Source organism: Plectropomus leopardus, chromosome 14, assembly GCF_026936395.1.
Source record: "Plectropomus leopardus strain MGB_pleo_1.0 chromosome 14, ASM2693639v1, whole genome shotgun sequence".
Classification (NCBI taxonomy): Eukaryota; Metazoa; Chordata; class Actinopteri; order Perciformes; family Serranidae; genus Plectropomus; species Plectropomus leopardus.
Genome location: NC_142189.1, coordinates 28,197,371 through 28,225,091, shown reverse-complemented (window position 1 = coordinate 28,225,091; position 27,721 = coordinate 28,197,371). Strand labels below are relative to the sequence as shown.

General features: G+C 40.6%; 1 protein-coding gene across 9 annotated transcripts in view; it reads left to right on the top strand.

Moving 5' to 3' along the window:
* ralgapa1 (Ral GTPase activating protein catalytic subunit alpha 1) overlaps positions 1-27,721 on the top strand; it is an 88,406-nt gene that overhangs the window by 4,012 nt on the left and 56,673 nt on the right. For 4 of the 9 annotated variants that reach the window (XM_088087230.1, XM_042500306.2, XM_042500308.2 and 1 more), the window contains exons 2-30: positions 1,898-2,008; positions 2,134-2,183; positions 3,281-3,338; positions 3,731-3,774; positions 3,922-4,099; positions 4,820-4,935; positions 5,337-5,475; positions 5,565-5,773; positions 6,653-6,976; positions 7,093-7,266; positions 7,694-7,765; positions 7,930-8,078; positions 8,236-8,359; positions 8,945-9,091; positions 10,271-10,361; positions 10,532-10,696; positions 12,106-12,252; positions 14,416-16,257; positions 19,467-19,591; positions 19,736-19,970; positions 20,165-20,350; positions 21,208-21,378; positions 21,464-21,657; positions 21,758-21,856; positions 22,836-22,991; positions 23,171-23,299; positions 23,455-23,580; positions 24,372-24,430; positions 26,012-26,120. In XM_088087230.1, the coding sequence (XP_087943356.1) occupies positions 1,898-2,008; positions 2,134-2,183; positions 3,281-3,338; positions 3,731-3,774; positions 3,922-4,099; positions 4,820-4,935; positions 5,337-5,475; positions 5,565-5,773; positions 6,653-6,976; positions 7,093-7,266; positions 7,694-7,765; positions 7,930-8,078; positions 8,236-8,359; positions 8,945-9,091; positions 10,271-10,361; positions 10,532-10,696; positions 12,106-12,252; positions 14,416-16,257; positions 19,467-19,591; positions 19,736-19,970; positions 20,165-20,350; positions 21,208-21,378; positions 21,464-21,657; positions 21,758-21,856; positions 22,836-22,991; positions 23,171-23,299; positions 23,455-23,580; positions 24,372-24,430; positions 26,012-26,120 (5,729 nt within the window). The remainder of the gene's footprint in view (positions 1-1,897; positions 2,009-2,133; positions 2,184-3,280; positions 3,339-3,730; positions 3,775-3,921; positions 4,100-4,819; positions 4,936-5,336; positions 5,476-5,564; positions 5,774-6,652; positions 6,977-7,092; positions 7,267-7,693; positions 7,766-7,929; positions 8,079-8,235; positions 8,360-8,944; positions 9,092-10,270; positions 10,362-10,531; positions 10,697-12,105; positions 12,253-14,415; positions 16,258-19,466; positions 19,592-19,735; positions 19,971-20,164; positions 20,351-21,207; positions 21,379-21,463; positions 21,658-21,757; positions 21,857-22,835; positions 22,992-23,170; positions 23,300-23,454; positions 23,581-24,371; positions 24,431-26,011; positions 26,121-27,721) is intronic. The other 5 variants (XM_088087232.1, XM_042500310.2, XM_088087231.1 and 2 more) reach the window with 4 other exon arrangements.

Sequence of the window (27,721 nt, the reverse complement as noted above, 5' to 3'; positions counted from 1 at the left end):
CTTTGTGTGTGTGTGTGTGTGTGTGTGTGTGTGTGTGTGTGTGTGTGTGTGTGTGTGTGTGTACACACCTGTGCACCTGTGCACATGCTTGTGGGTGTGTCAGTGCGTAGCCTAAACATCCTACATACTTGAGTATTTTCTTTCAATTTTGACCCTGAACTTTAGTGGTGGTTGTATTCTCAGTATGAGTGTGAGTTTTTATCTCTGTGTCTAAGTGTCTCTTTCTGAATGACAGTCATTGCTGTTGAGGCAGAGATTCAGTCCAGAGCACACAAAGGTAAACTTCCCATCCTTAACAGCAGCATGTCTGTGAAACTGTAGCAGGGACCCAGGCTGGGCCTGGGGTCTGTTTTACTGCAGTTTGACATGACACAAGTGTATTTAGAGAACCTAGATGCTGCGGTGAGGTTACATTGCTCAAATGTATTTCCTGTGATGAAAAGTCAGAAAGGCAAGGTTCCTTCTACAGGTTTTTTTTCTCAGTGTTTTTGATCAGTTTTGACATCTATGGTCCCTTACACTCCTTTCTGGCTTCTTAGTTTGATCCAAACAAGATTTCCGGGAATGAAACCTTTCAAAAACCACGGTCAAGACCAAACAGCTGAACCTTGGTCCTGCTAAAAGAGTTTGTCTCAGTCCTGATCAAACTGAACCATGGTTTGGTTAATTTCTGGTATGAAAATATTTTTTGGATGGTCTGGACATTTGCACCAATACAGGAAGTTTTGGCAGACCATCATCAAGTGGCAAGAATAGTGTAGTGCCTCAGTGTGTATTTAGGGTATGTGGTTTAGCGACAGAGAGAGTTACAGTAGCTGTGCTCACAGCAGACAGGTGTTGGCCATCATAGCAGAGGAGAAATCAGCAGTCAAGTGGTTTTAAATGTACAGTGTAGGATTCGGTTTTGTCCATGAACAACACTGAGGGCATAGGTTTCATTCCAACATTAGGGGCGATACCTATGAAATGAGGGTTTAGAGGTCCTCCGCCAAAAAATTTTGAGTGTCAGACAGAAATATTCTGCATTCTATTCTGGTGAATTTGTGCATTCTCTTTTTCAATGTATGGTTTAAATGTATCAATTTAAAAGTCCTCTGCTACTTTCATGTTTTTATTGAAAGGAACAAAAAGATGTGTTGTAAATGAAGGGGAATGAAGGATGAAGGGGATCCCCTGCCTTACCCCGAATTTTACACCTATAGACAATGCAACATAACAAAATAAACCACAGTAGCACATGGGTAGAGGAGGAGACAACTTTATAAAGAGGCAGTTGGTCAAAAACTCATGAAAACTCACTTGACACTTGAATTATTTTCCAAGAGAATGAGATAGAGAGGAGATATGAGAGGACAGGAGAGCCCGTCTACAAACCAATCAATGGTCAAGCAAAGGGAGATGGAAGGTGATGATGACAGGACATTCAGACTAAAGTTAGGAAAAGAAGAGCCCATAACTGGTTTAATTGTTCATTTGAAAAAAAAAAAAATACTATTGCTTGCATATTCGTGTGAAATTGTCTCTCTTTTGTCTGATGTTCTTATAGCTATATTATATTTCAGTTTTTCTCTGACTGTGTACAGCTGTGAAAGTGAACAAAGAGACGTGTGGGGGTCAAGTGGAGAAGCACATTTGGTGTTTTTTTATGTATAATGGACTCCGCTCAGGGAGATTGTTTTAAGTTTTATGAAGGTATGGTATGAGTAATTCAAATGAGGATGGTCATGGACCTAGATCCAAGTGTTTAAACACTATTTTCAGCACTGCAGCAAAGTTTATATTTTTGGGGGGGAATCAAGGACAAGTTTGCGAACAGTTTTAAGTAAACTTTGGTGTTCTTTTAAATATGTGTGTCTGTTAAATGATTTTTCTGTTTTTTCCCCCTCTCATTTTCCAGAAAATGCAGAGCCTTCAGAGCTGAAACAGTTCTTCGACCTGAACTACTCCCATATCTACTATGTCTTCTTTGAGAACTTTGTCACCATTGAGGTCAGCCTCAAGCAAAAAGGTTCGTTTTCCTCACTGCCAACCAAACACAAGATGAGCTCTGACTGTTCAGCTTTCACAGTGAAATAAATCATTACCATTTTCCATGTCATTGTGCTGTTTTTGACGCTAGTCTGTGTGTTTCAGGTCATAAGTCGCAGAGGGAGGAGCTGGACTCGATTCTCTTCATCTTTGAGGTACAAAAATGTCTTTGCAAATTTCCAATAAAAATAGAATTGTAGAGAGATCAGAGGAAACTCGTTCTAAAAGCTTGATGCAACATGACTTCAAAATGGAGCTCTGACATTTTGTAAAAGAGTTTGTGATTCCATGAGCTCAAATTTTCTGGAGGTGGTCTGGGTCGGCACCGCAGCACCAGCTGGCATTGACCTCAGAGTAAGACCACTGGTATTTAGCAACACTGACTGGGTGGTGCTTTGAGTAGCCAGGATAAGATAGCAGAGTCAGTATGTGTGTGTGTGTGTTACTGACCTCCGTTTGGCCCCACACACTTGAAATTCAGAACAAGGTTGGGCAAAGCACAAGTCCACTGAGCACTTGGACAAAAGAATGTGCTGCCTAATATAGCTTTTCCTTGAGAGGTGTAGTTTGAATAAGGATGGGCAATAATCTGAGTTCATAGAATTATTGACTAGATACAAATGTTATATTGGCTTATATTTATTCATCTAACAGTTTTTTCATCATTGAATTATGTGTATTCAGTGAGCAACAAACCAACTTGCTATATATTAATCAGTAATTGTTATCAAGGTAGATGCGACAATAGCAAATTTTTAAAACCTGCATATAACATAACAAGTCTTACAGGAATATGGTACTCAATAGGGGTCAACCGATATTGGTTTTTCAGGACCCATACCAGTACAGATTATTAGTAGTTAATGAGACCGATAACCGATATGCATTTACAAAGAAAATTTTCTGTCAGTATTAAGAATTTGGAATATAACAAACTCCAACACAAAACTTTGTTTAAATGCCTTAAAAACCTTTAATCAAAACTGAAACTTACAACATCAAATACAGCAAGTTCCCACAACAAAGTGAAAATTTAAATACAAAGAGCTCCTTGACATTTTACAAAATAAATATTCCTCTAACGCTGACACTTTCTTTGCACTTTTTAATTAATTAATGTTATTGGCAATCATTAAATTAAAACACAGATACAGATAATCGCCAAAAATGCTGAATATTGGCTCTAATAATCGTCCAGGGCCATAATCTGTCGACCCTTAGTACTCAATATCTGATTCTTTTTCGCCTCCAGAAAATCCTCCAGCTCCTGCCAGAGAGAATCCAAAGCCGATGGCAGTTCCACAGCATCGGTAACTCACACAAAACACACAGCCCCTTTCTTGAAACACATGTTACAGCTGATCCCACACATGTGTGCAGCAGATCAGATCATCCCAGCAAACTATGTGTTGAATCAAGTTTGACTGGTTTTGCACAGAATGGCCCCTCACATGATACAATTCACGCAGGATAAAAGGACATCAACAGCTACACTGCATCATGCTGTGCATCTTTATGTTTATTTTTATCTTTATCTCGCAAAATTGTAGTGCTGGTCGGTCTGACATTACATGAAATAATCTTGCAGCGCTTCACTGACACCCTGAAGGATCAAAAGTTGTTGTAATGTTTTTTGGAGCTGGCTAAACTTGCACTGTGCACTGTAGTTTGAAATGACTAGGCTGACATGTTTCTATTTCAGGGCTGATCCTCAAAAAGTTGCTGCACACTGGAAATTCTCTGAAGGTACCTCTTTAATCTGCTGTTTTACCTGTCCATCATAGCCCCTAGATCCTAATCCTCCCTACCTCCTAAGAGGACATGTACTGCCTCTTCTTAAGGTTTTAATGGATTCTCTTCATACTTCTTTTTTAACTCTCATCCACATTGTAGATCCGTCGTGAAGGCGTGCGCTTGTTCCTGCTGTGGATGCAGGCGTTACAGAGTAATGCGGAGCGGGAGCAGCTCTGCATGTTTGCCTGTTTGATTCCTGGCTTCCCAGCTCCACTCTGCCATGGGACCCCACGCACCCTGGACACTCTGATCAACCCACCGCTGAGTTTAGCAGAGAGTGAGGAGAAGAAACACACACACACACACACAGTTGGGTTATAATCAAGACTGTCAGCATTAACGCATCAACGGCTATTCGATTTAAGTCCGTAATTAATGTGTTAATTTTTTTGTATCGCGTTAATCGCTGGCTGACATTCCCATCTTTAAGAGGCTTTATCAGGCTGAGCTTTAAAGCTACACTGATGATACTGGTATCATATGAAACTAGAAGACCGGAATTATTCAGTGGTATCTTTGTCATGCTAGCTTCTCAGTTTGGGGGCGGAAGAACATTCCAAATTAAGGCTACATTTTGCCATTGAAAAAAACAGCATGGCCATTCTACAGGTGTTCCTTGACCTCTTACCTCAAGATATCTGAGTGAAAATGGGTTCTGTGGGTCCCATGTAGTTTAATCAAGACAGTTGGGTGAGACTTGCTTCACCTTGTTAATATGGACTTCAAAACCAGTTTGAAATGCAAAAATTGTAAAAATGTGATTAAAAATGCGATTAATTGTGATTTGATACAGAAATTCAGTGATTACAAAAATGAATCATTTGACAGCTCTAGGTGTAATGATAAATTGACTCCACATTCAGCTGTCATTAAAAAATGAGCCATTCAGTGCACCTGACAAGATGTGGCATTTATACAGAGATGAGACAAATAACAACATATTTTGAAGTATTCTTTGTAATATAAACACTAAATAACCCTGCTCAACCCCCTACAGCTCAGGTTACCCCAGAGGAGATCACTCCATTGGTTCCTCCCCAGTCAGGTGACAAGAACCAGGAAGACCTCACTGCTTACTTTTTAGAAGCGCTACTCAAATACATGGTAAACCAGGTATTCTCATCATTCCTTACTAACACAGCTAACACCACATAACTACATTTTTGCAAATGTTGTAATGCCTCACTAATGCCACTAATGCATAAACAAACCTTTGGGAAAAACCCGGTGTTATTTATTGACATTGTCATATATAGAAACTCAATGCTCGATGAAGTATTCCATTACTGGTATCACTAACTCCTTCAAATACAAATGTCATCTCTAACTGACACACACAGACTTTAGTCTTGCATTTCCTATTCTTGTTGCACATGCAGTCATATACACACACTGATAACATTCTCCCCTAAAACAATGGTGCTCTTCTCAGCTTGACCCTGTTTTCTGTGCATAGCGCTCTCTTTATAACACAAGCTTGTTTGTCTGTGTATGTTTGTGTGTGTATCCACCAGGCCAAGTCTCTCGAGTGGCGTTGTAAAGAGAACCATGAACGTGGTTTCAGCTTCCTCTTTGGTCACTTCAGGAAGTTTTACCTTCCTCACATCTTCCCCAACTTCGCCATGGAAACCAGCCTCTACAACCCAATACTGGGTCAGTTACATTTGATCTGAAATGGCTCATGTGGTTGATTTATTATAACCCCAGACCACATGAATAAAGATGTTCTTTTTTTCCTGCAGATGTGCCTCCGATGCGTCCTAAGCCCTACTACAGCGTGGTGCGCAGGGAGCAAGACGGCGGGGAAACAGTGTACTGTACCAAGGAGAGCTTCCTTCAGGCCCGAGTCATCTTCATCCGCTGGCTGGTTTCCTTCTGGCTTGAACCACGACCCAACACACACACGCACATCCCAGGAACAGAGGGAGAGAACGTCCCCAAGAACATACAGGTTAACAAACACATATTATGCGAATAGACAGGATGGTTCAAGTTACTGGAAACCTTTATTTTCTCAATTAATCAGGTAAAAAATACCAAGATGAGATTCTGATCAGAGCATGTGAAAAGACTGGAGCCCAAGTAAAAGGGGAGTTTGTGTTGAAGGATTTCAGATGGAGGGCAGAGCAGATTTTTATAAAAGTTTGAATGTTGCTATTTCCTCCTCTCCATTCTGCTTAGAGCTTTGATTTTCTGGCCGAACCTGACTGGGCCGTGTTGTAATTTGTCACTATTCCCTCGGGCTAATGCAGCTTTTTCCTTTTTTGGAGCGAGCGGAGAACAAAAAGGGGGTGGGGTTTCTGAGTTGAGCAGAGTGGCATTTGATCAGGTGAGCAGAGGGAACAACATTCTGCTGCTCCACTCTGCTCACATGCTCTGCTTCTGATTTATTGTTGTTGTCAAACAACAGTCAAAAACCCCCTCAATTCCATTTTCAAAATTGTAGGCAACAAAGGAAAACAGGAAATAATCACATTGGAACCAGAGAATTTTGGCTTTTTTGTTTTAACAATGACCCAAGATAAATCGATAATCAGAATATTTACAGATCAATTTTCTGTCAAAGATGTTGATTTGTTTATAAAAAAGAATCACAGTTTATTCTGACAAAAACATACAAAACTTCAAGTGTTTCAGACAGTGAATGATAAAAGATTGATGTGATGTTAATTGAAAAGAATATTAAATACTATGAAAATGTTACACTATATTTGTTTTCACAAAATAGATGAATGACAAATTTTCTCTCCACAAATATCTGTATGGGATATTATATTCTGTTTGCTATTAATTTTTGTACCTCACTGTAAAACCCAAATTTCCCCTGCAGCGAGCAGCAGCCGGACTGGCAGCTCGGTCTGTAGGCAGCTCAGATGACAGCGGTGGAGGTGGGATTCGGTCTGACAGCCACCTGGAAGGTAGCGGGTGCTCATCTGGATCAGGAGGAGGCAGCATGGGGCTCTCCGGGGGTCCAGGGGCTGGAGCTGAGCCCGAACAAAGCCACTCCAACACGTCCACGCTGACAGAGAGGGAGCCCAGCTCCTCCTCACTCTGCTCCATGGATGAAGAGCAGCTGACTGACATGGAGGTTGTGCGGAGAGTACTGACCAACTCCAGAACCAACGTCAACTTCATCACTGAGATCTTTAGACAGGTGATGGAGAAATAACTTTCTTCAGGGAGTTTTTGTGACTGACAGTTCCAGTATGTCAAATCTTTAATGTAAGCTCACTGGATGTTTTACGGCTATGTTTCTTTAACTGTCCATAGGCATTTCTCCTTCCCATGTGTGAAGCTGCAGCAATGCGTAAAGTAGTGCGTGTTTACCAGGAGTGGATCTCTATGGAGGACAGGCCAGTGTTCATGAAGGAGCCAGAGGAGGGCCCCTATCCCACAACTGGCAGCCTGGATTCAGGCTCTCAGCTCGGAGACAAGGAGGATGAGGTGAGTAAATTACCTAAAGTCAGTTATATAATCCTGAAATGTTTGAATTAAAGGTAGGCCAGACAGATCAGGGCAGATCTTTATATACAATGATTTACTCAGCATGATATTATAATGATAATAATAGCGCTTTTCATGGTACCCAAGGACACTTTGCTTAAGTTAAAAAAAATCATCAAAATAAAAAGAACTCTAAAAATATATAACACAAAACATTATTCACACATCAAAAGCAGTTTGGAGTTGTATTCTGGGCTGGACTGTACTGTTCCAATTTCAAATATCAGATTTTTCCTCAAAAATTAACATTTATTAGAAACCGAAAATTGTTTCAGCCTAGTTTTAGGTTTTAGGTAGAAAATGTCTGCATTTCCTTGCATGTGTGTAGGTAATTTTACTTCACTTTGTTTTTTTCACTCTTCCTCAGGGAATGAACAAAGCGGTTGACAGTGAATTGCTGGAGTACAGCGTTCATGCTGGAGTTCAGACTACGCTGCAGGTATTGTCCTCACTCTGCCATCTGTCCATTTCATACAAAAACAGAGAAAACTCATTGTTGCAAATACCTGTTACAGTTCTTATTTTACCATGTAATATCATGCAAAAGAAAGAGTTTGTAGACATACTTGACATCCAATCGACAACTGCTTTTCTCCTTTCCAGGTATTTATCACCCACTCCTCCAACGTTTTCCTGTTGGAGCCAGCCAACGACATCAAGATCCTTTTGGAGGAGCATGTCGACATGTGCAAGCGAGTCCTGAATATTTACCGCAGTCTTGTCATGCATGAGACCATGGACCAGAAAACATGGTAAAAAAAAATAAGCTGCGCCAACACCACATAAACTGTAAATCACACGTCTTACTGTGGACTGGGAGACCCCATAAAACACCATCTAAAACAATATCAGTAGGATCATGTCTTTAAAGGTTCCATTACATCTGTTTGCTTTTTAATGTGTTTGTAGGGAGCAGGTGTTACTGGTGCTGCTGAGGGTGACGGAGTCAGTGATGAAGAGACCTCCATCCATCATGCCCCAGGGCAAGAAGAATAACACACTGTCAGGCAGACTGGCTGGACCCATCTTCCAGGTACATGAGTGTCACTGTATCACATATGTAGATAGATCATTTCTTCCCTGGTACCAAACATAAAAAAAGTTTTTTTTAATAATCTTTGAGGTAGAATGAGAGAGTTGCCTCTGTGGTCCATTAAAAATGAATGAATAAGAACAAAATCGCAGTCGTGATAACATTAGAGACGACTGCCATGTGGTGCTCTAAATACTCAACATGCAGTTTGCTTCAAAGACCCATATAATAGAGATTTACTTCGTCTATATGATCAGTGTTAATCGTGTAAAAGCACATGATGCATTCATGCAGACGTAATCATCTAATGAAAGCGTTTATTTAAATATGATCTTTATTTTGGGCTCTCAAGCATCCAGCTGCCTTCATGTCTTATTCAGAATACAGTAATGTTTGTAAAAACAATTAAAGAAGTCCTGCGTAAGATTTAAGTATTCACCAAAGGTTATTATCTGAACACAGTAATAAAGTTTAGTGTCCAGGTGTAAGCCAGCTGACTAGTATTTAGCTTCAGTGGGCAGTAAGCTGGGGTACAACCTTTCCTAATATAACTTTCCATCATTTCATTTCCCTCTCTCTGCACAGACGCTGATAGTAGCTTGGATTAAGGGGAATTTAAACGTCTACATCAGCAGAGAACTGTGGGACGACCTCCTTTCTGTCCTTTCCTCTCTTACCTGCTGGGACGAACTGGTCACTGAGTGGTCTCTCACCATGGAGACCCTCACCAAGGTAATGGAAGTTACTTTAATCCTCTTATCCTCAGAGCATTAAACACGGTCCCCATGGATCCTTAAAAAGTTTTAAAAGGCAATGAATTCATTAATCTAAAAATAAGGCCTGAATTGGTATTAAATTGACTTAAGTTAATCTTTCAAAAGTCTTAAAATGCTCAGAAATGGGAGGTAATATTTTATGATTTATATGATTAATATATTTTATTTATCCTTTTTTCTGAAATTGCACTGTAAAATCTCAAAATGATCGCCAACATCTATTTTTTGTTAGATGATTAAATAAATTCCTTTTCTTAAACTCGTCACGATGGAAATTCAAATTGTGGAATCTCACATGCAAATGGAGATATACAAAATCATCCAGAAAACCAGCCAGAAATACCAGATGCTTCCCTTTTCTATTGTCAAACTAAATAGGTACTTTTATGATAATATAATATGTACATTGTCTTTTATCTGTACCACTCTAAAAAGGATTTTTTTTTTTTTTTTAACATTTCACGTAGATCATCTTTTTCTTTAGAAAAGTCATGTTCATGCTACAATAAATATTAGGGTGAAATAAAATTCCTTCCTTCCTTCCTCAGTTGTGGTTATTAGAAATTTGGTCTTAAACACAATTCCAAGTGGGATTAAAAAAGTCTTAAAATATCTTTAATCTACCTTGCCTCAAACTGCAGGAACCCTGTTAAAGCCACATTGTGTATGGACAGGATTTATTCAAATGCTTGTAATGTTTAACACAAATGATTTCATTAAATTTCAGCATGTAGTTGTTGACTGAGAAATTAATGTTTTGTTATTAATGAAAAATGAGCCACTCAAGTTTTGTCAATTGAGCTACTGCGACATCCGCAGGTCAAAAATGGTTAATAGAGAAGTAGGGGAGAAGTGTAATGAAGGAAGCAGTAATTAGATTCCTGTTTCCATGCCTGTAAATTTTGCCTCTTTGTCAACTTTTATTCTGTTTCTCACGTGCTCTGCCACTAATGTTGCCCGGATTATGCCAATACTTATTATATGCTTATTCCCATTCTCCCCAGACTTATGAAGAGTCAACTTTTTATTGCCTCAAGCACAAGTTTAAGTGCAGTAATTTATGTTTTGTCCGTATTAACCATTATCTTAACATAAACATTTGTGATAAAGCAGTGTGTATGTCTTTGTGTCTCAGGTGTTGGCCAGGAACCTGTACAGTGTTGATCTGAACGAGCTGCCTCTGGACAAACTCAGTGAACAAAAACAGAAGAAACATAAAGGAAAAGGTCAGTCAGTCGCATTTGACCCTTACAGCACGACATCCTACCGTCATCATCTGTAGACCAGACAAGCATAATATCGTGCATAGTTATAGATAGAGGTCACACATGTCCTGAAATAAGTGCCATTAAATTTGCCTTGAGAAATGATGTCCCCCTCCCGCCATCAACACCAGGTATAGGTTCAGAGGGCCAGCGGCAGATTGTGGACCGCTCTTTCTCTAAAGGCTGGAGCAGAGACCAACCAGGCCAGGCAGCAGCTATGAGGCAGAGAAGCGCCACCACTGCTGGCTCACCAGGCATCGAAAAGGCCAGAAGTATTGTCCGGCAGAAGACCGTAGGTCAGTATCCCTCTTCTTACATGACTTTCCTCCTGCTGTGTGTGTGAGTTACAAGTTTAAAAGCCAGAAAACTCTCCTGTTAATCATGTTGATAGTACAAACTCCCAGGCACTGTTCTGTGTATTCCTTTTAAACTGTCTGACGTGTGTGTATGAGTGGAACACCACTGGAAAAAAAACTAGCACCCTGCCTTTCCTCAGTGTACTTCAGCTGGCTTCTCTTTCTTCTCTAGTCACTTTTATTTGACTTGATGTCTCCTGCCTGTCCGTCTGACAGGAAGTTGTGGTGTATGTTTACTGTCATCCGCCCTCTTTAGTAGAGTCTTGTTTATGCAAAGCCTTCAACTGTGGCCATTGTTGTGAAAGAAATGGTCCTAACACAACAGTGAAATACTAGTACTAGCTTAGAGTAAAGTTCCTGCACACATGTGATTTTTTCTAATTGCTTAAAAAGCAACAAATAGCTAAAATACAAACAACCAAATTTATTTCCATTCACATTTCTGTAGTTTCTAATTGTTTGCTTTTTATTAATCACAGTATGGTACTTGTTTGGCCCAGCCGTAGAAAGACTTGCAGCTTCTCTGGACCTGCAAGTTGCATTTTATGTGGTTTAGCATCACGTGTACAAGTTGTGCCGTTTCTAACTAAGAAATAACTCCACACATGCTAACCAACATTCTTGCAGGTGTACAGTTGTTCTGTTGCATATTCATCTGCTAACATAATTTTAAAAAATCATAGACTCGGTCAGACGTACAGACAACCTCCTTTTGTTGTGACTATAAGTAAACAGTGGATCTGCCTAGCATTAACAATGCAGTGCTGCTGTGTGATGTGGTCTGAAGAGGAGATTTAAGCTGTAGAGGTCCAGGCTGCCACCAGCCCCTCACTGTCTCACTGTCTTTCCTCCAGAGCTAACCCTGTCTCACTCCTCCTTTACCTTCCCCTGTCTCTTTCCCTCTACGTCTACTCTGAACCTTCCTTTTTTTCTACACTATCCTTTTAACTATTTTCATTTATTTCTTGTCTCTTGTTCTTGCCTCTACCCCATTCAAATTCTTTTTTTTTAAATTTATTTTTACACACCTCATTATTTTCCAATCTAAACTTCAATCTAACTTGTTTTTTACTCTTTGCTTTATTTTTACCTTTCTCTCTTTCTATCTGTCTTCTGTCTTTTTTTTCTTTTGGTCCTTCTTTTGACACATTGTTTTCATTCCTCTCACTTTTCCGTCCTCACCCATACATCCACCTTTCTTCCACTCATCTCCTCACCTCACTTCATCAACACCCAATTCCTCTCTTGCTCCCTCTTTTCATTTCCGCTCTTACTTCATTGTCTGTCTCACACTCTTCCCCCTCCTTTTATTCTTCTCTGTCTTCTACCTATTCTTCCCACCTCTTCAGCCCTGCGTAGCTGCTCTACGGGGGACTCTCTGCTGTCCTCAGCCTTTATCCGCAGTGCTAAGAGTGCTCCTGCTCTGGCTCCGCCTCTTCCTGTCCTCCTCCACCACCACCACCCTTTACTACCCCCCCTTGCCGACCAGCTGGCAGGTACACACTCTTTGCACTACCTGTCTGCCTGCCCGCCTGTCTGCCTGGAAACTTTGTCTACGTCTGTCAGAAACTGAAACTTTCTGCCCGTCCTCTCGTCTCTGACAGTGTCTCAGACTGTCTGTTTATTGTTACTGAAGCAACAGTTTGCATGTGCTCTGTCAGGAATCATGCAGCCTTTTACTTTATTGTCCTGGGATGATCAGTGTGATTTTAAGAAATGTCTGACCATCAAATATGCACCGTTCTCCTGAAGCTGTGCAATAATCTGATCAGCATTGCTTGAAATTTTGCATGTGACAAACGGATGATCAAAGTTATTTTTTAAAGTTGGCCCCTCAGTAAGGGTCAACAGATTATCGGCTTGGTCAATTATTGGAGCCAATATTTGGCATTTTGCCAATTATCTGTATCAGCTTCTTTTTTTTTTTAGTTATTGCTAATAAAATTGCTAAATAGTGTAAAGAAAGTGTCAGCATGGGAGGAACTTTTAATTTGTAAAACCTCAGGGAGCTATTTTTATTTATTTGTTTTTAATTTAAATTTCACTTGAATTTGTATTTAAAAAAGTTGCTAGGAACTTGCTGTATTTGATGTTGAACATTTCAGTCTTGATTGCTAAAGGCATTTATACAAAGTTTGTGGTGGAGTTTGTTATATTCCAAATTCTAAATATATTCCAAATATTGGTTATTGTTCTCATTAATGACTGATAATCTGTATCGGCCATGAAAAACCAATATCAGTCAACCACTGCCTCTCTGGACTGTTTATAATTGATATCCCCAGCAGCCTCCCAAAATGATCATGATTAACTTTGTGGTTTTGACATTTGTTGGTACATTTGCCTCATGAGAGAATGAAATGTTGCTAAGCAGAAACCAAACAATGGCATCTGTCATCTTGACTTTGTTCTGCAAATGTTTTACTAATTATTTGATCTAAATGAGATTTTTTTTACAGGTAGATGAAAGAGGCACTGTATATATCTATGTCTGTTCACATATCTGCATGAAACTTGACCTACTAGTTTTCCTGTCTACTTGTTTGTTTCTCTGTATCTTTGACTTATCTGCCCGCCTGCACACATGCACGTCCCGCTGTCATTTCTTTAACTGCTTCTACCTGCACTATTTTCTGCCCTTTACAAGCATTTATCTCTCATTCATTTTGTGCCCTTCTCGTTGACGTCCCCATCACAGATGTTATGTGATGATCCATTTGATGCCATGTATTCTCGGGGTGACATTTAATTAGACTCCTCCCTGTCTTTTCTGTTTGTAATGGGGATGATTTTACTTCATCATATCCACTGCTTGAGTGATTTTTCTTAGTTTGATGTACTTTTGTTTTGTTTGCTGTATGTTTTGTGGTGGTCTCCTCTAGATGATTGTAGTTCTCTTTATTTGCTTTATTAGCTCTCTTATACTGAGTACCATCAATTTGGTTTTGATACAATTGAAAATATACATCTCTCTCTCTCTCTCTCTCTCTCTCTCTCGATATATATATATATATTATTGAAGTTAACCTCTATCAACAAGGTGTGAGTTCATGCCCCTTGTTCCTCATGATGTAACCATAAGTCAAATGATATTAGAATGAGCTGAATGATCTTAAGTTGCCAAAACCTGTAAAGCAGACACTTAGAGGGAAGGTGGTGTTTTTGGTAATCAGTAGCCCTTTTTAGACAGAGATTGCTACCAAGTCCCTTCTTTACACCACCTTTGCATTTTTACACAGAACCAAATAGTAGCGGCATCAGCTCCATTGTATAAATAGGCTAGTACAATGAAATGAAATACAATGAAAATACAGGCAGAGGGCAGCGTCGCTGCCGATAAATTCACAGCACTATTGTAGTGATTTATAGTTGATTTACATGATTCAGCACATTGATTCTTAGGAAAAGCACTCACGCCTTTATGCACAAATGATGAAATTATATCAATACGTACTTTTTAATTGTGAAGTCCATTATGTTTTTGGCTCTATGCATTCGCAATTGTTTTTTTGTTTGTCTCTGTTCATTAATAAATGTGTGTTTGTCTGTATATGTGCATTTACATGTATCCACTATTATCCACTATCCATTATGTATCCACTCCCACTGACCACTTCACTAACCTCACTCCCCTTCCTGTATCTTCCCATAATAATCAGACCTTGAAGACCCGCCGATTACGCTGACATCCCGCACCTCTCGGATGCGCCACTCCTCCCAGAGCGATGAGGCCCCTCCCACCTCCTGTTCTGAGGTCTTCCAGGGGGTGGCCTGTGATCTGGACGGCCCCACCCCTTCTTCCCTCGCACGGAGCAGCAGCGCCTCTGACATCATGGAGCCTTTCATCGCAGAGAGGGTCAAAGGTGAAGACCCACAGAGGGATCCCACTTCGATCCCAACTCCCCCTCACCACCACTCCACAACTACTTCCTTACTGTCAGCCAACAGCCACGCAGCTCAGCCACCCCCACACCCCCTCACCTCCCCTTCTCCCACCCCTCTAACCTTCTCCAATGGTGTTGTCCCCTCGTCCTCAGAGGGACAAGATGATGGTAGTGTTTATGACCCGTTCTGGCAACAGACTGGGTCTCGAAGTCGAGGTTCTAGCACGGATTGGGTGAGCGACTGGGATTCCGCTTTCACCTTTTCATCTGAAAAGGACATAGATGTAGAGGAGGGTGAAATAGGGGCTGGGGTAGAGGAGGATGATTTAATCTCCTCTATTAGGGACTACCTCACAAACAAAGGAGGTGAAAGGAAGGAGGAGGCAGGAGAGAGAGATAGTTCTGGTAATTTACTAGAAAACACTGTTGTAACTTTACCTGTACCGGTGCAAACAGGGGTAGCAAGAACACAAATGGAATACACAGGGCAGGCAGGAGAGGCAAGAGAGGTGGTGAGAGAGGCTTTTAAAGAGGACAGACCGGTAAGTAAATCAGTGAGACATAGCAGTGTGGATTCAGCAGAGGACATTGAAGCAGAGCAGCGGAGCATCTACGAGTGCCTGGAGCTGCAGTGTCAGTGGCCGTCACCTAATGCTAGAGGGAGCGCTAGCTTAGAAAGACACACTGGGGAGAAAAAGGGAGGGAATACAGGGAAAGGAGAAGGAAGGGAAGGGAAATGTGATAGACGGAGGGGCATAGAAGAAGACAAACAGGGTGATAAAGAGCCAGCAGCAAATGAGAGGTCTATTTTAATAAGACAAGACATTAATGCAGTAGAATCTAGCACTGAATCAAATCAAACTTCAGACTCAACTAAAGCCAAGATGTCCCGTAGCAGCAACAAGAGGCACCACTCTGGGGGGGTTCACGTCAGCTTCCGACCCTCCACTGAGTCGGTCCAGTTCCACAACCCCCTCGAGAGTAAAGAGGCCCACTGGAAAGCAAGGCTGCGCCGCCTCAGTCACTTCCACACACACAGCCACTCAGCCGGGGAGAGGCCAGGGGCCGGAGCAGGGTCAGGGTCAGGGGCGAAGCTGGGAGCAGGAGGTGCAGGTAAGTTTGGCTCTGTGGCTGGGATTAGCCATAGAGCAGGGGCACATGAGAAATTAGCCTCTGGGACTGTTTCTGATAACAGCGGGGCAGGAAGCACAGCATTTGCGGGAGGCCTTGAAAGCAGGAGTGGAGGGGACAAAGACAAGCAACATCCTGGATCCTGTATGGGATCCAGCCTGGGCTCTGAGGCACACTCAGAGGTATTATCAAGCAGTTCAGGTGTGCGTGGTCGCTTGGGACGTTCCGCCTTGCGATCCCGAGCCTCCCGCTCACGATCCCAGGAGCCGGGCAGCACTGCGTCACGACATCACCAGGGAGCCCTTCTTGGTGGCGTCTATAAGACTGTTGTTCACGCTCTGTCTTCCAAGCCGCGGCCCCGAGGCCAGGGGTCATCCCAAGGCTCGTCGCCACAGCGGCAGAGCCGGGCCGCCATGGGTGACGCATCGCTCAGAGACCTCTACTCCCATGTCCTGGGCTACTTTGGGCGAAAGACGACGACGCCAGGTGAGGATTGCAACGAACGAAGCGCTCACAAAGGACACAACAGATTAAGCAGCAACTTTGGAAAGAAATACTCATCAACACACAAACACCAACAACAGCTCTCTTTTCCTTTTTGGCTGTTTTTAACTGGTTTGTTATGGAATGAAAGTTTTTTTTGTGGCTGACACTCATCATCTTGCTGCTGGACTGAAATTCAAACTCCCTGTTGATGTGTTTCCTCTTGAACGTAGCCCCTCCTCCAGCCTGCCTCCTGTCAAGGACCCTCCCTCCTCCTCCCATACCTTCCCACCTGTTCCTCCACTTCGGAAGCCCCCTCCCTCCTCCTCCTGTCCTCTTCTTACTAAGGGCTCTGGGATTTTAACCTCCTCTCCTCCTCCCCCTCTTCTCCACCTCCTCCTCCCTCTCCTTGATGTTGCATGCGGCCTCCTCGTGCCTCCTTCGCCTCCTCCCTGGACTCCGGCCCGTCTTCAGCTGCTCAGGAGGAGACAACAGTCCAAAGAAAAACACAGCCGCCTGTAGAAAAAAAATAAAAGCACAGATAAAAAGAAAGAGCTTTACATAATACCTCGTAGAAAGCCAGTAAACATTATGTGGCGTTTTCCATCACAGTTCTGTTACATATGGAAATATAAAAATTAAGTTTGTAAAGGTAAACCAGTATTGTTAATGACTTAAGAAGAGCAAGCACTAGTTAAAACAGTGTAAACATATTGCTGTAGTTCATTCTAAGACCACTGGAGTGCAGTAAAAGACCTTATGTGAGAGTAGTGGCATAAACAGAATTTGAATGGATAAAAAAAGATTTGCACTTTCAAATCAACAATCTGGAATGGTTATTTGCCTTGCACACCGCCATAAAATAATCAAACTTGATAAATGCACATTTGCATCTGCAGTACTAATACCCTTTTTCTATTCATTCCAATTCTTGAATTTCAGATATTTTGTCTGAAGGATCAGAAGTTTGATATGAGCACAGTGATTCATCACTTGAATCTGTCTTGATGTAGAATTACTGTTGCGCAGCCACTTTTTTTTTTTTTTTTACTTTTCTAGTTTTACTGATGTGTGTTGCTTGCAAGCTTATGCCAAATGGCACCTTATATGTAAGTTTTCTTTCCCTTTTTTTGTGTCAGATGTGAGGAATTTGCCACACACAATAACTCAGTTGAGGCCAAAATTATTTTGACATGGTACTTATTTTTCTTAAATAACGTTCTTCCGTGGATTAACAATATTGACAACTTGTCTTTTACATGTTACAGTTACAGTGAATTAAGTCCATGCTGATCATGTGGTACTCCATGCAGACTGAAACAGTATTATTGTTTATTAGAAATCATGTCCTGTGACTGTCTGGTTGTCTGCCTCGCTGTGTGTTGAACTGCTTAAACTCGATGAGTGCTGATGATGACACTGAATTATTGTTCTATGAACACAGGTGGGGTCCTGTATCAGGGTTTTATAAGCTTAACCAAAAAACTTCATTGGTCATAGCATTGACAGTGTGCACATCTACGCTCAGCCAATTAGAATTAGCTTGCACAACCATGAGCTTAAAAGAGTCATTGTCAAATGCTTAACGCCGTAGGCAGACAGCACTTTTCACATAACTAGGCTCATCCTGTTGGGCTGAGCACATACAAAACATGCAAACATTCAGTGCACAGATCCGCAGAGTGAGTTGTCAAGTCTGTAAAGCCATGTTGGAGGGCAAAGGTTACATAAAAACAATTAGTGTCAGCTAATGTCCCAGCTTAGCATTTCTGTAGTATTACTTTTTACTTGAACTGCAACATCAATCCTTTCATGCTGTAGTCCCACTGTGAAAAACTTAAACAACATAAAAAAACCAACATGACTGTTGTTGGTGATGTCATGGCAAATAACCATAACAGTTTAATAGTCCACCTGTAGACAGTAATTTTCTTTATATCTATCATTGAGGCTAGAAGGGATTTCTAAATATCATGCTAATTTTAAGCAGGGATATACAGTGTTGGTAAAGGTTAATGTTTGACAAGAGCTGGCTAAGATAACATGAAAAAAAATAATTATGGCTGTATTAAGTGGATAAAATGGTTTGCTTCTAACTTAAATTGCCTCCATATGATCACCATAGGGAGTTGCTGGTTCTTCTAATACCAAACGAAAACAAAAAAAAAGGAGATTTTTGCACTGACCTCTGTAGTTTGAAAGTTTCACCTTTGTTGCACATCTGACCACATCTGGGGACAGACGCTGTCCTGCCCAGTGTGTTGTTAAATAGCACTTGCAGGGCATTGCAGTTTGGATGCAGCCTGATTTGACCTGTGGTTTGTAGGTCTTAAATCTTGAAGAAAAAGTGCATCAAGGTGAAATTTTCATCAGCTAGGTGGCAGCAACATAATGATTTTCATTCTGTGTTCAGTCACTCTAAGCTTTATCAATCTAAGTCTTGGGCTGTAGACATAATCAGGCTCCATCAGCTCCATCAGCCACAAGTTCAAGAATTAAAGATCAGTTGGTTAATACCATAGGCAGCATATTCGATCTCATCTGATTTGGGTCGGTGGATGCTCTCTGCTCTGAGTTCACAAACTCACACTGACCGCTGTCATTGCTACCAAGCTAACAGTAACATAACTCATAGTAACATAACCACACTAATGTAGGCCTCTGATATGCTGCCTGTTTGGACCTAACAAAGTGATACTCTCTCTCTGTTGCTCTCTGTGCATGGTGTGAATTAACTCCTGCATTGCTTTTCTGGTGGGTTTGCCTGCTGTGTTGTGGCTTTTGTTTAACAGCCAGTCTTTTGCTGACTTCAGGGCCAACAGTACATACACATCAGGACGACTCTTATCATTCAGAGAGAAGCTCCAGTTTGTTGTATGGATATTGCAACATTTTAATATTATACCTCAACACTTAAAGTATCAGAAGAAACATTGTAGATACTCGTGAGTCGGCACAATTAAAAATGCCACCATCTCCCCGATAGACTAGTACAAATAATTGACTTTAATAAACTTTGTCAGCAAGTCAGACTTTATGATATACTTATTTTATACTCTAAAAGTTAGGAGTTGTCTCTGTCTATCATTGTACGTTTGTTCATTTCACCTGTCTGCGTGTCCACCTGTGAGTCTCCGTCTGTTTTTCCATGGTTTCTGTGTGTGTATATGTGGATACTCTCTGTATTTGACTCATCCTATATCTGCCTCTAGCCAACAAAGAGGAGGTGGTCCAGAAGGCTCGTCCAGTCTCCAGTGACGTAGGAAGTACCAACCCAAACTTCTCTGACCTGATGGACGAGTTTATCCAGGAGAGGCTGCGGGCCAAAGGAACATCGGTGAGTATGACACACATGCACACAGGCACACTGATTTAAAGATTAAGAAACAGAAAAGAGCTAGAGGGGACAAATCACTGCTGATGATTAAACACTGGCTCCTGTGTGAATTACTGAAATTTCGGCTTTCTTCTCAATACACAGGGTCGACGGGGCAGCAGCCCGGGAAGCCTGGAGGTTCCAAGGGACCTGCCGGAGCTCCTAGAGGCAGGTCAGAGTCCCGGATCACGACCTTCAGATGATCTCCGTCCCATTGATGATCCGGGAGTTCCCTCAGAATGGACATCACCTGCAAGTGCCAGCGGTTCTGATGTCATCAGCTCGGATAGCCAGTCAGACTCCTTTAATGCCTTTCAGTACTCCACCTGCAAGTTTGATAGTAAGGATTATATACACACTGAAACACTGCTACTGAATTTTGCACATTTTTACATAAAGATGACCGTGATTTGAATTTCTGTATCTTGTCCAAACAAAAGGTCATTATCCTTGTAAGCTGTTGTTGTGGGATACAAATAGATAACTTTAAAAACTTGGAAATCAAAATGTATAACAGGCAATCTTCTTTTGTAGATTTTACCTTCAGTACAGAAGCCTGTGCAGGAGGAGTTGGTTCTAGTGGAGGAGGTCGAGGAAGCTCTTTGGACCAGGATAGCCTGGGAGGGGGCGTGGCCTGCGATGAACATGAAGTAGCAAGTTTGACGACACTCCACATCGACTCCGAGACCAGCAGCCTCAGTCACACTGTCACTGTTACTGGTACGCACATAACACGAGGAACTCTCTAGATACTGTATTATTTCAGCAGATCTGAATAAGACAATATCACTCAGTCAAATTTGATTTGTTTATCACCCTTCGTACAGGTTAGTGCAGTGTAAAGTGCTTCACAGATGGCTGACAATATGTATGATAATATTACAGAATAAGTTTAGACTGCAATCACAGCAATATAATAATCAAGTGCATGACAGTTATCAAAAATTATTGCCTGACAATAATAATAATATTACATATATTATTATGTAATCAAATAGATTTAAAAGCGATGATAACTGTAACAATACTAAAACAGAGGTAGAATATATTAAAAAGTAAGTTAAAATAAAATAATTAAAAATGATGACAATAAAATGCTGTAACAGATTTAAGTGAAAATATTAATAACAATAAAATAGATGAACAAAACCTACACTAAAAACTAAATTAAAAAGATGCAACTAGACAAATATGATCAATAAGAGAGAATAATAGTAGAAATTATAAAATGGACAAAATAAAGCAGTAAAATTTTACAAAATAAATATATTAAAGGAAGTGAATAAATGGATAATATAATTAGAATATTGTAATATATATAATATTACACAAACCACCAGTCAGTTAATAATGTCAGTTTTTCTGCAAAGAGAATATGATTGGAGTGTTAATTTATACATAGTTGTGTATATCACGTTAATACACGTTGTGTTATTTTAACAAGCAGCCTTACATTTTGGCTGATAACTTCTGAACATTGTGAAAAAGCAAAGAATTCTGGCTCCCAGAGCACTGGGTGAAAAAAACGCTGCAGGTGAGCTTTTCAGATGTCTTTCTTTCTATGTATCTCTGTGCAGGTTCGGAGAGTGCATCTCCCATGCATTCCCTCGGGGGCTCTCGCTCCCAGACACCCTCCCCTGCCACACTGACAGCAGAGCACACTGAACACACACACTCCCACTCACACACACACCTACAGCTGGACCAGAAGCTCCACAACTCTGTCCTGCAGACTCCGGATGACCTGGGTAAAAAACATGTATCTTATTTGTTGTTTTCTTCAGCTGTGAACGAGAGGTGAGAGTTACTGATTGATTCATTGATTTATTATAGAAACCAGTGAGTTCCCCAGCGAGGACTGCAGTGTCATGGCAGGTGGCTCTCTAACTGGATGGCACGCAGATGTTGCCACGGTAATGTGGCGGAGGATGCTGGGTATCTTGGGGGATGTTAATAGCATCAAAGACCCAGAGATCCATGCTCAGGTCTTCGACTACCTGTGTGAACTCTGGCAAAACCTGGCCAAGGTGTGTACTGACACACACAATCACTACATTACTAACTGTGAGACAACACTCTCTATAGAGATGTTGGGGTATGTGTGTAAAGATGATGCTTTTTTTTCAGATAAGAGATAACTTGGGCATTTCTTTGGACAACCAGTCGTCTCCTCCACCCCCTGTTCTGATCCCTCCCCTAAGAATCCTCACCCCCTGGCTCTTTAAGGTAGGCATGACTGAGGGATCACTATAAGACCTCTGATCTGCATTACAATAGGAACCATCTGTTTTTCACTTGTAGCTAATGGTATATTCATTTTATTCAGGATTTACCATCTTGTGATTGATTATCTATAATATAGGGTTGAACTGATCCAGTATCGACAGTGGATACTGGGCCAATACTGACCCGAGTAGCTGGATTGCATATCAGAGACAATGTGGACAGTCTCTTTTCTTTTCTATGTTTATGTCTGTTTACATGTGCACTTAATCTGTCATGCATCAGCGAAGTGCCAGTAGATTGTAATTTGTTCTTTTCATTTTGTGGTTGTATTGTTTTGTATGAGAATATTAATTTTAGCTATTTTTTTAAATAATTTAACAACAAATAATTCAGTAAATTTATATTAATGTATTTGTTATATTTTGTTTTACAAAGTTAGGAAAGCAATGGTTAATGATGATAATAATAATAATAATAATAATAATAATAATAATAAACATGATCTATACAGCACCTGTCATACAAAAAATGCAGCAGAAAGTGCTTTATAAAAAGAGAATTGTATGCACTGAGTGCTCCACATGGAAATAAACAGCATCAACATTAAACTGGCCAAAAAGGCAATTGAGTTTAAAAGTATGATTGAATAATAATTTAAAAAAATCAAAATAAGATGAAAATAGAGTGCACAGAAGGCATCATAGCTCGATATTAGCCAAACCATAAATCCTTAAAGTCAGCCTGATGATGCCCCACACATTAAAAAATGATCCCAGTCACTTCCATACAGTGAGGCATGCAACTTATTGATTACACATGGGTTTAAGATTGGTATTAGCCAAAACCCAAAGTCCAGGTATCAGGACTGAAGTTAGATGGGTACAACCCTAATCAAAATGAGTTTGTTTGTCAAAAATAAAATCATCAGTTCACCTGGCGGAACACCTTAACTTGCTTACACATGTATTTTCTCCTCCAGGCCACCAAGCTGACGGAGCGCTACAAGCAAGGAAAGCTTCACGCCTACAAGCTGATCTGCAGGATCATGAAGAGACGGCAAGATGTTTCCCCAAACACAGACTTTCTCACACACTTCTACAACATCATGCACCAGGGACTGCTGCACCAAGACCAGGTAGAGCATGCCTGCATGTGTTACAGTGTTGATAAAGATATTACTCACGAGCAATATTTATCAGTTAGAGTTAATACAGTTTCAGATTAAAAGGTGAATTGTGGGCTCTTTGCAAATGTGCTCCAGCAGTGACTTTTATAGCAATAGTAGTGTGTATAAAATACCTGTGGTTTCTACAGGACATTGTGAACACCATCATAAAGCACTGCAGTCCCAAGTTCTTCAGTATCGGCCTACCTGGAGCCACCATGTTGATCCTGGACTTCATCATTGCAGCTTCTAGAGTCACAGCCTGCTCATCACTCAATGTGAGAAACACAAACACACTCATGTGCAGTGTTGTTTGGATTTATTGTTACATACTTATGCAATACAGTGCAGTTTTGCTCATTATGTTTGCATTTCTTCTGTCTTTCTCTACTTTCTTTCTGTCTCTGTCCTTCCTCCTTTTTTATCTCTCCAGGCTCCAAGAGTGGAGGCCCAGATCCTGCTGGGATCTCTGGTGTGTTTTCCCAACTTGTATGAGGAGCTTCCAGCCCTCCATCCCACCACAGCTGACGTGGTGCTGACCAAGTTCCCTGACGTCAAGGTAAGTGTGGAAATGAACAAAAAGCTTGGGTTTGAGGGGCCGAGACAAGTCATCATGCCTGTGAAAAGTCAGACTGTAACCTAAAACCATCACAGACACACTGCTCTTGCTGAATCAAAACATGTCAGTTTACTATAAAACTGACATCCACCAGTGCATTGGGTCAAACACTTAAACAAACCTCTGTCTACTTCGTGTGTAATCCAGGTCAGTCTAAACCTTGTAACGCATATGTCTGCTGCCCATAGGGGGGTCTCAGAAGCAAACTAATAGGTTGATGTCTCATTTGTCATTCTTGTGACAGTCCAGAGCTATGGGAGTAATGTTGTTATTGTTGTTGTTGCCTTGTAAACAGTTGATGCCATGCGTGGCAGCATCCTGGCCTCGCTCAGCAGTTTCTCACAAGGCAGACACTTGTTTTGAATCACTAAGCGGTCATTAACGGTGACTGAGGGGACGGGAGCAGTGAGGCTTAGAAGTTGTCTGTGTGGATAAGCCTGTACCGTGTGTGTGTGTGTGTGTGTGTGTGTGTGTGTGTGTGTGTGTGTGTGTGTGTGTGTGTGTGTGTATGATATATGTTAAGACCTCATCAAGGAATTCCGTGAATCTGTTTCCTTATTATCTAAAAACAAGAGGGTGTCCCTTGTTATACACACCTGGGGGAAAGCTTTACTTGTGTGTGACCTAAAGAAGATGTTGCACAGTATGTAGATATTTACACAACACAAACCTAATGGCTTTTATTGTGTTTGGTTAATTAACTGTGTTTTTCTGTATACGTTGTATTTTAGGAGCACATTATCAAAACCATCCTGACCTCTGCCAGGGACGAACCCTCAGCTCCCGCTAGGTAAGTTAACACTTTGAGATAGTTTGTGATGCTGGTGTTGTATTGCATAAGGTTATATTATAAGATGCTTATAATATGTGTTACAGCCACACTTAGATACATGGCTGTTGACAAAAATAAAGATAAAGAAACCTCAGATTTGCATAGGTCAGGGTCCTACGGTCATGGAAAACCTGGAAAAGTCATGGAAATTAACAGTAGCATTTTCCAGGCATAGGGGAATCATGGAATTAGTAAAAATCATTGAAAGTTTTGTAAAAGTCAGTAATCTTCAATGGATAACCTTTCACACAATGTAACATAACAGCAAATTTATTTTCTGTAGCTGAAGGCATAATGTAGAACTAATATTTATCAATGTGTGACAACCTCAGTTCACCATCACGCACATTTCTTCATATTTCCCCCGCGTTCCACCTCTTTCTCCATGTATGCCAGCTAGCTAAAATTACAATTATAGGGAAGTAGAGTAAGAAAAAAAAATATCCTTGAAAAGTCATGAAGAAGTGTCAAAATTTTTTCTTCCATACCTGGCAAGTGCAACATGTTACCTCAAGAATCAATAAATTAATTCATTTTTAACTTGTGCAAGCAATTAGTTAATTACACATATAATGTTGATGTATCAGCAGGACATTCATTTTGTCCTGTGTCAGATGTGCTTGTTAGTCATATTTAATCAACCTCATCCTTTTTTTCAGTCAAGTTTAAGTAGGCTTAAAGTCTGGCCATTTTAGTTTTATTCAAAGAAAACCTTTACTGTTTTATTGCAGCTTAAGTCAATGAAAACTATTACATATATTAGTCTTTTTTTAGACATCAAATTATATCAAACATTTGACTCAATCTAGTCCAACCAAAAGCTATAATCTCATCATTTTAGTAAAACATATTTCACATTAGATTTTATCTTATCATTATCTGATAAAAACACTGGTTAAATAATGAAGATTGCAGCTTTGCAGAAAGTGTATGGTCTATATGTATGGTCTAATGGTATCAATTTAAGGAACCCATTTTGGGCCCATTTTGGATGTAAAATGGGCCCAAATATCAACTCATTTCCCTTTCCCTAGCCATGTTGTTATCATGGTTACTTAAGTAAGTTGTTTACTCTGAGTCCTGACTGCTCTCAGTTTATGCTCTCAGTGTGGTCCTGATATGACATGCGCAGCACAGGAAACTGAACTGTTAAACTGAAAAAGAAAAACGGTCTATAATATGCCTTTCTCCTCTTTTTGGTCTACAGAAATAAAGAGTAGAGTAGAGTTTTTTTTCTTTCACAAAACCACATTTTTGTCGCATCTTTTTTATCAAAACTATTACAAGTTGATAACGTCACAGTTAATAACATTGTTGGCGTTTTGTCATTGTCTTGTCTTAGTCATAGGAAAAATGGTGGTTGACGAACATATTTAGTCATAGTTTTGGTAAAGAAATCACCATTGTTGCCAGTGTGGTTTTATATTCTCTTATTTAGTGTGATTATATGTAGGATTTTTTTTTTTATCTGTGTATGTCCATACATGTCTAACAGCAGCATGTGGTCATAGCGTGCTCATACTGTTTTTGTTTTGTCAGGTGTGTGGCTCTGTGTAGTCTGGGTATCTGGCTGTGCGAGGAGTTGGCTCACGGGACTCAACATCCACAGATTAAAGATGCTCTGAACGTCATCTGCGTCACTCTGAAGGTGAGTCACAACTGAACTGACTGGTCATTAAAATATAAATCTAAGATGGGTCACACGTCAACCGAACTGAATTAGGTTATCTCATACAGCCTTTGGCCTTTGCACGTTCACAAAATTTGTCCCTGCTGACTTTTGTACTCTGTGACTGTGATCCAAAGCAATGAGTCTGCATCAAACATGCTGCTGATTGGCTGCTCGTTACACTGGTCCACTCAACACTGTAGTGGCTAAACATCTGGTCTTTTTCTCTGTGGATGTTTCATTAGGCCTTCTTTAGTTAACATCAATACCATAAGGCAAAGAACTTGACTAACAATAATATAATGACTAATTAAATAAACAACTTAGATTTATGTAGGTTAAAACTATTAAATTGTTGTTTTAGGTTTGGGCATTTCCACAGCAGCTGTTTTTTTAATGTGATCCCCTTTTTGCATATTTATATGGCGTTTGATATCACACAATGAAAACTGAACTTTGGCTCTGAATTTTTGTGTTGCTTGTTAATCCTAGCATGGCAGGCTGCAAGGAGCCAAAGTGTGATGGCAAACATTGTTGGAGATGTTTAGTGTCGGTGAAATTGCCTCAGTTGGTATTGTCTGTTTCAGGCCATGAGACTGGGAGGCCTGTGGATCAGAATAATACTGTCCAACATTTACTGTCTCATCTATAGCCAAGTGGCTCTAGATGGACACACAGACATACACACACATACCTTTTCCACCTTGGAATCCCTAGCTTGTGTATCGGCAGCCAATGGCCTGCTAAGACATTACAGCAACACACACACACTTGCATTCACTTACTGCTGGGAGCAAACCCTGGACAGTCAATATGTTTGGTCCTCCTTCAGATAGGAGACTAATCCAGGGGGAATGCTGCAAGCTGTGTGTGTCTCTCTCTCTCTCACACACACACACACAGTATCACACACACATATATATATATATATATACACACATCTTGTCCACTTCCATCTCTTGCCGTCATACCAGCAGCCAGTAGCCTCAGACATAGGCCCTGTGATATGCACACACACACACACACACACACACACACACACACACACACACACACACACACAAAGCTGTAGGGATTGTCATATTTCCATGCATGCTTCTTCCCCTTGTCCTCATCCTGCTTATAGCCTCTCCTCCTATCTAGAAGCATTATTTGTTTAGTGTTGATCCTCCTCAGAGCCACACTATTAATTTTTTTTCTGTTACCATGATTGACCTGTATTTTACTGTATTTCACAACAACTACAAGCAAATATAATCACAGTAGTACAGTTGATGAGTGAAAAAAAAGATAATGATTATTTGTGGACAAAGATTAGAAGCAGATGCACTGTGCATTATTGTAATTACTTTACATGAGTTTATAACTGATAATCCAAGAAGTTCATGGTATCGGGATGTGGCTAAAATGAGTTCAAATGTTCCTCAAACTGTGAAATCATTTTTGCAGACATTAGCGACATACATACACAAGTCATCAAATAATTACTATAGATTTGCTGAAAAAAAAATCACAGGTCATTTGCAATAAATGCATACGTATAGACAGGTATAATCTATGTCTTAAGTAGGTGAAATTTC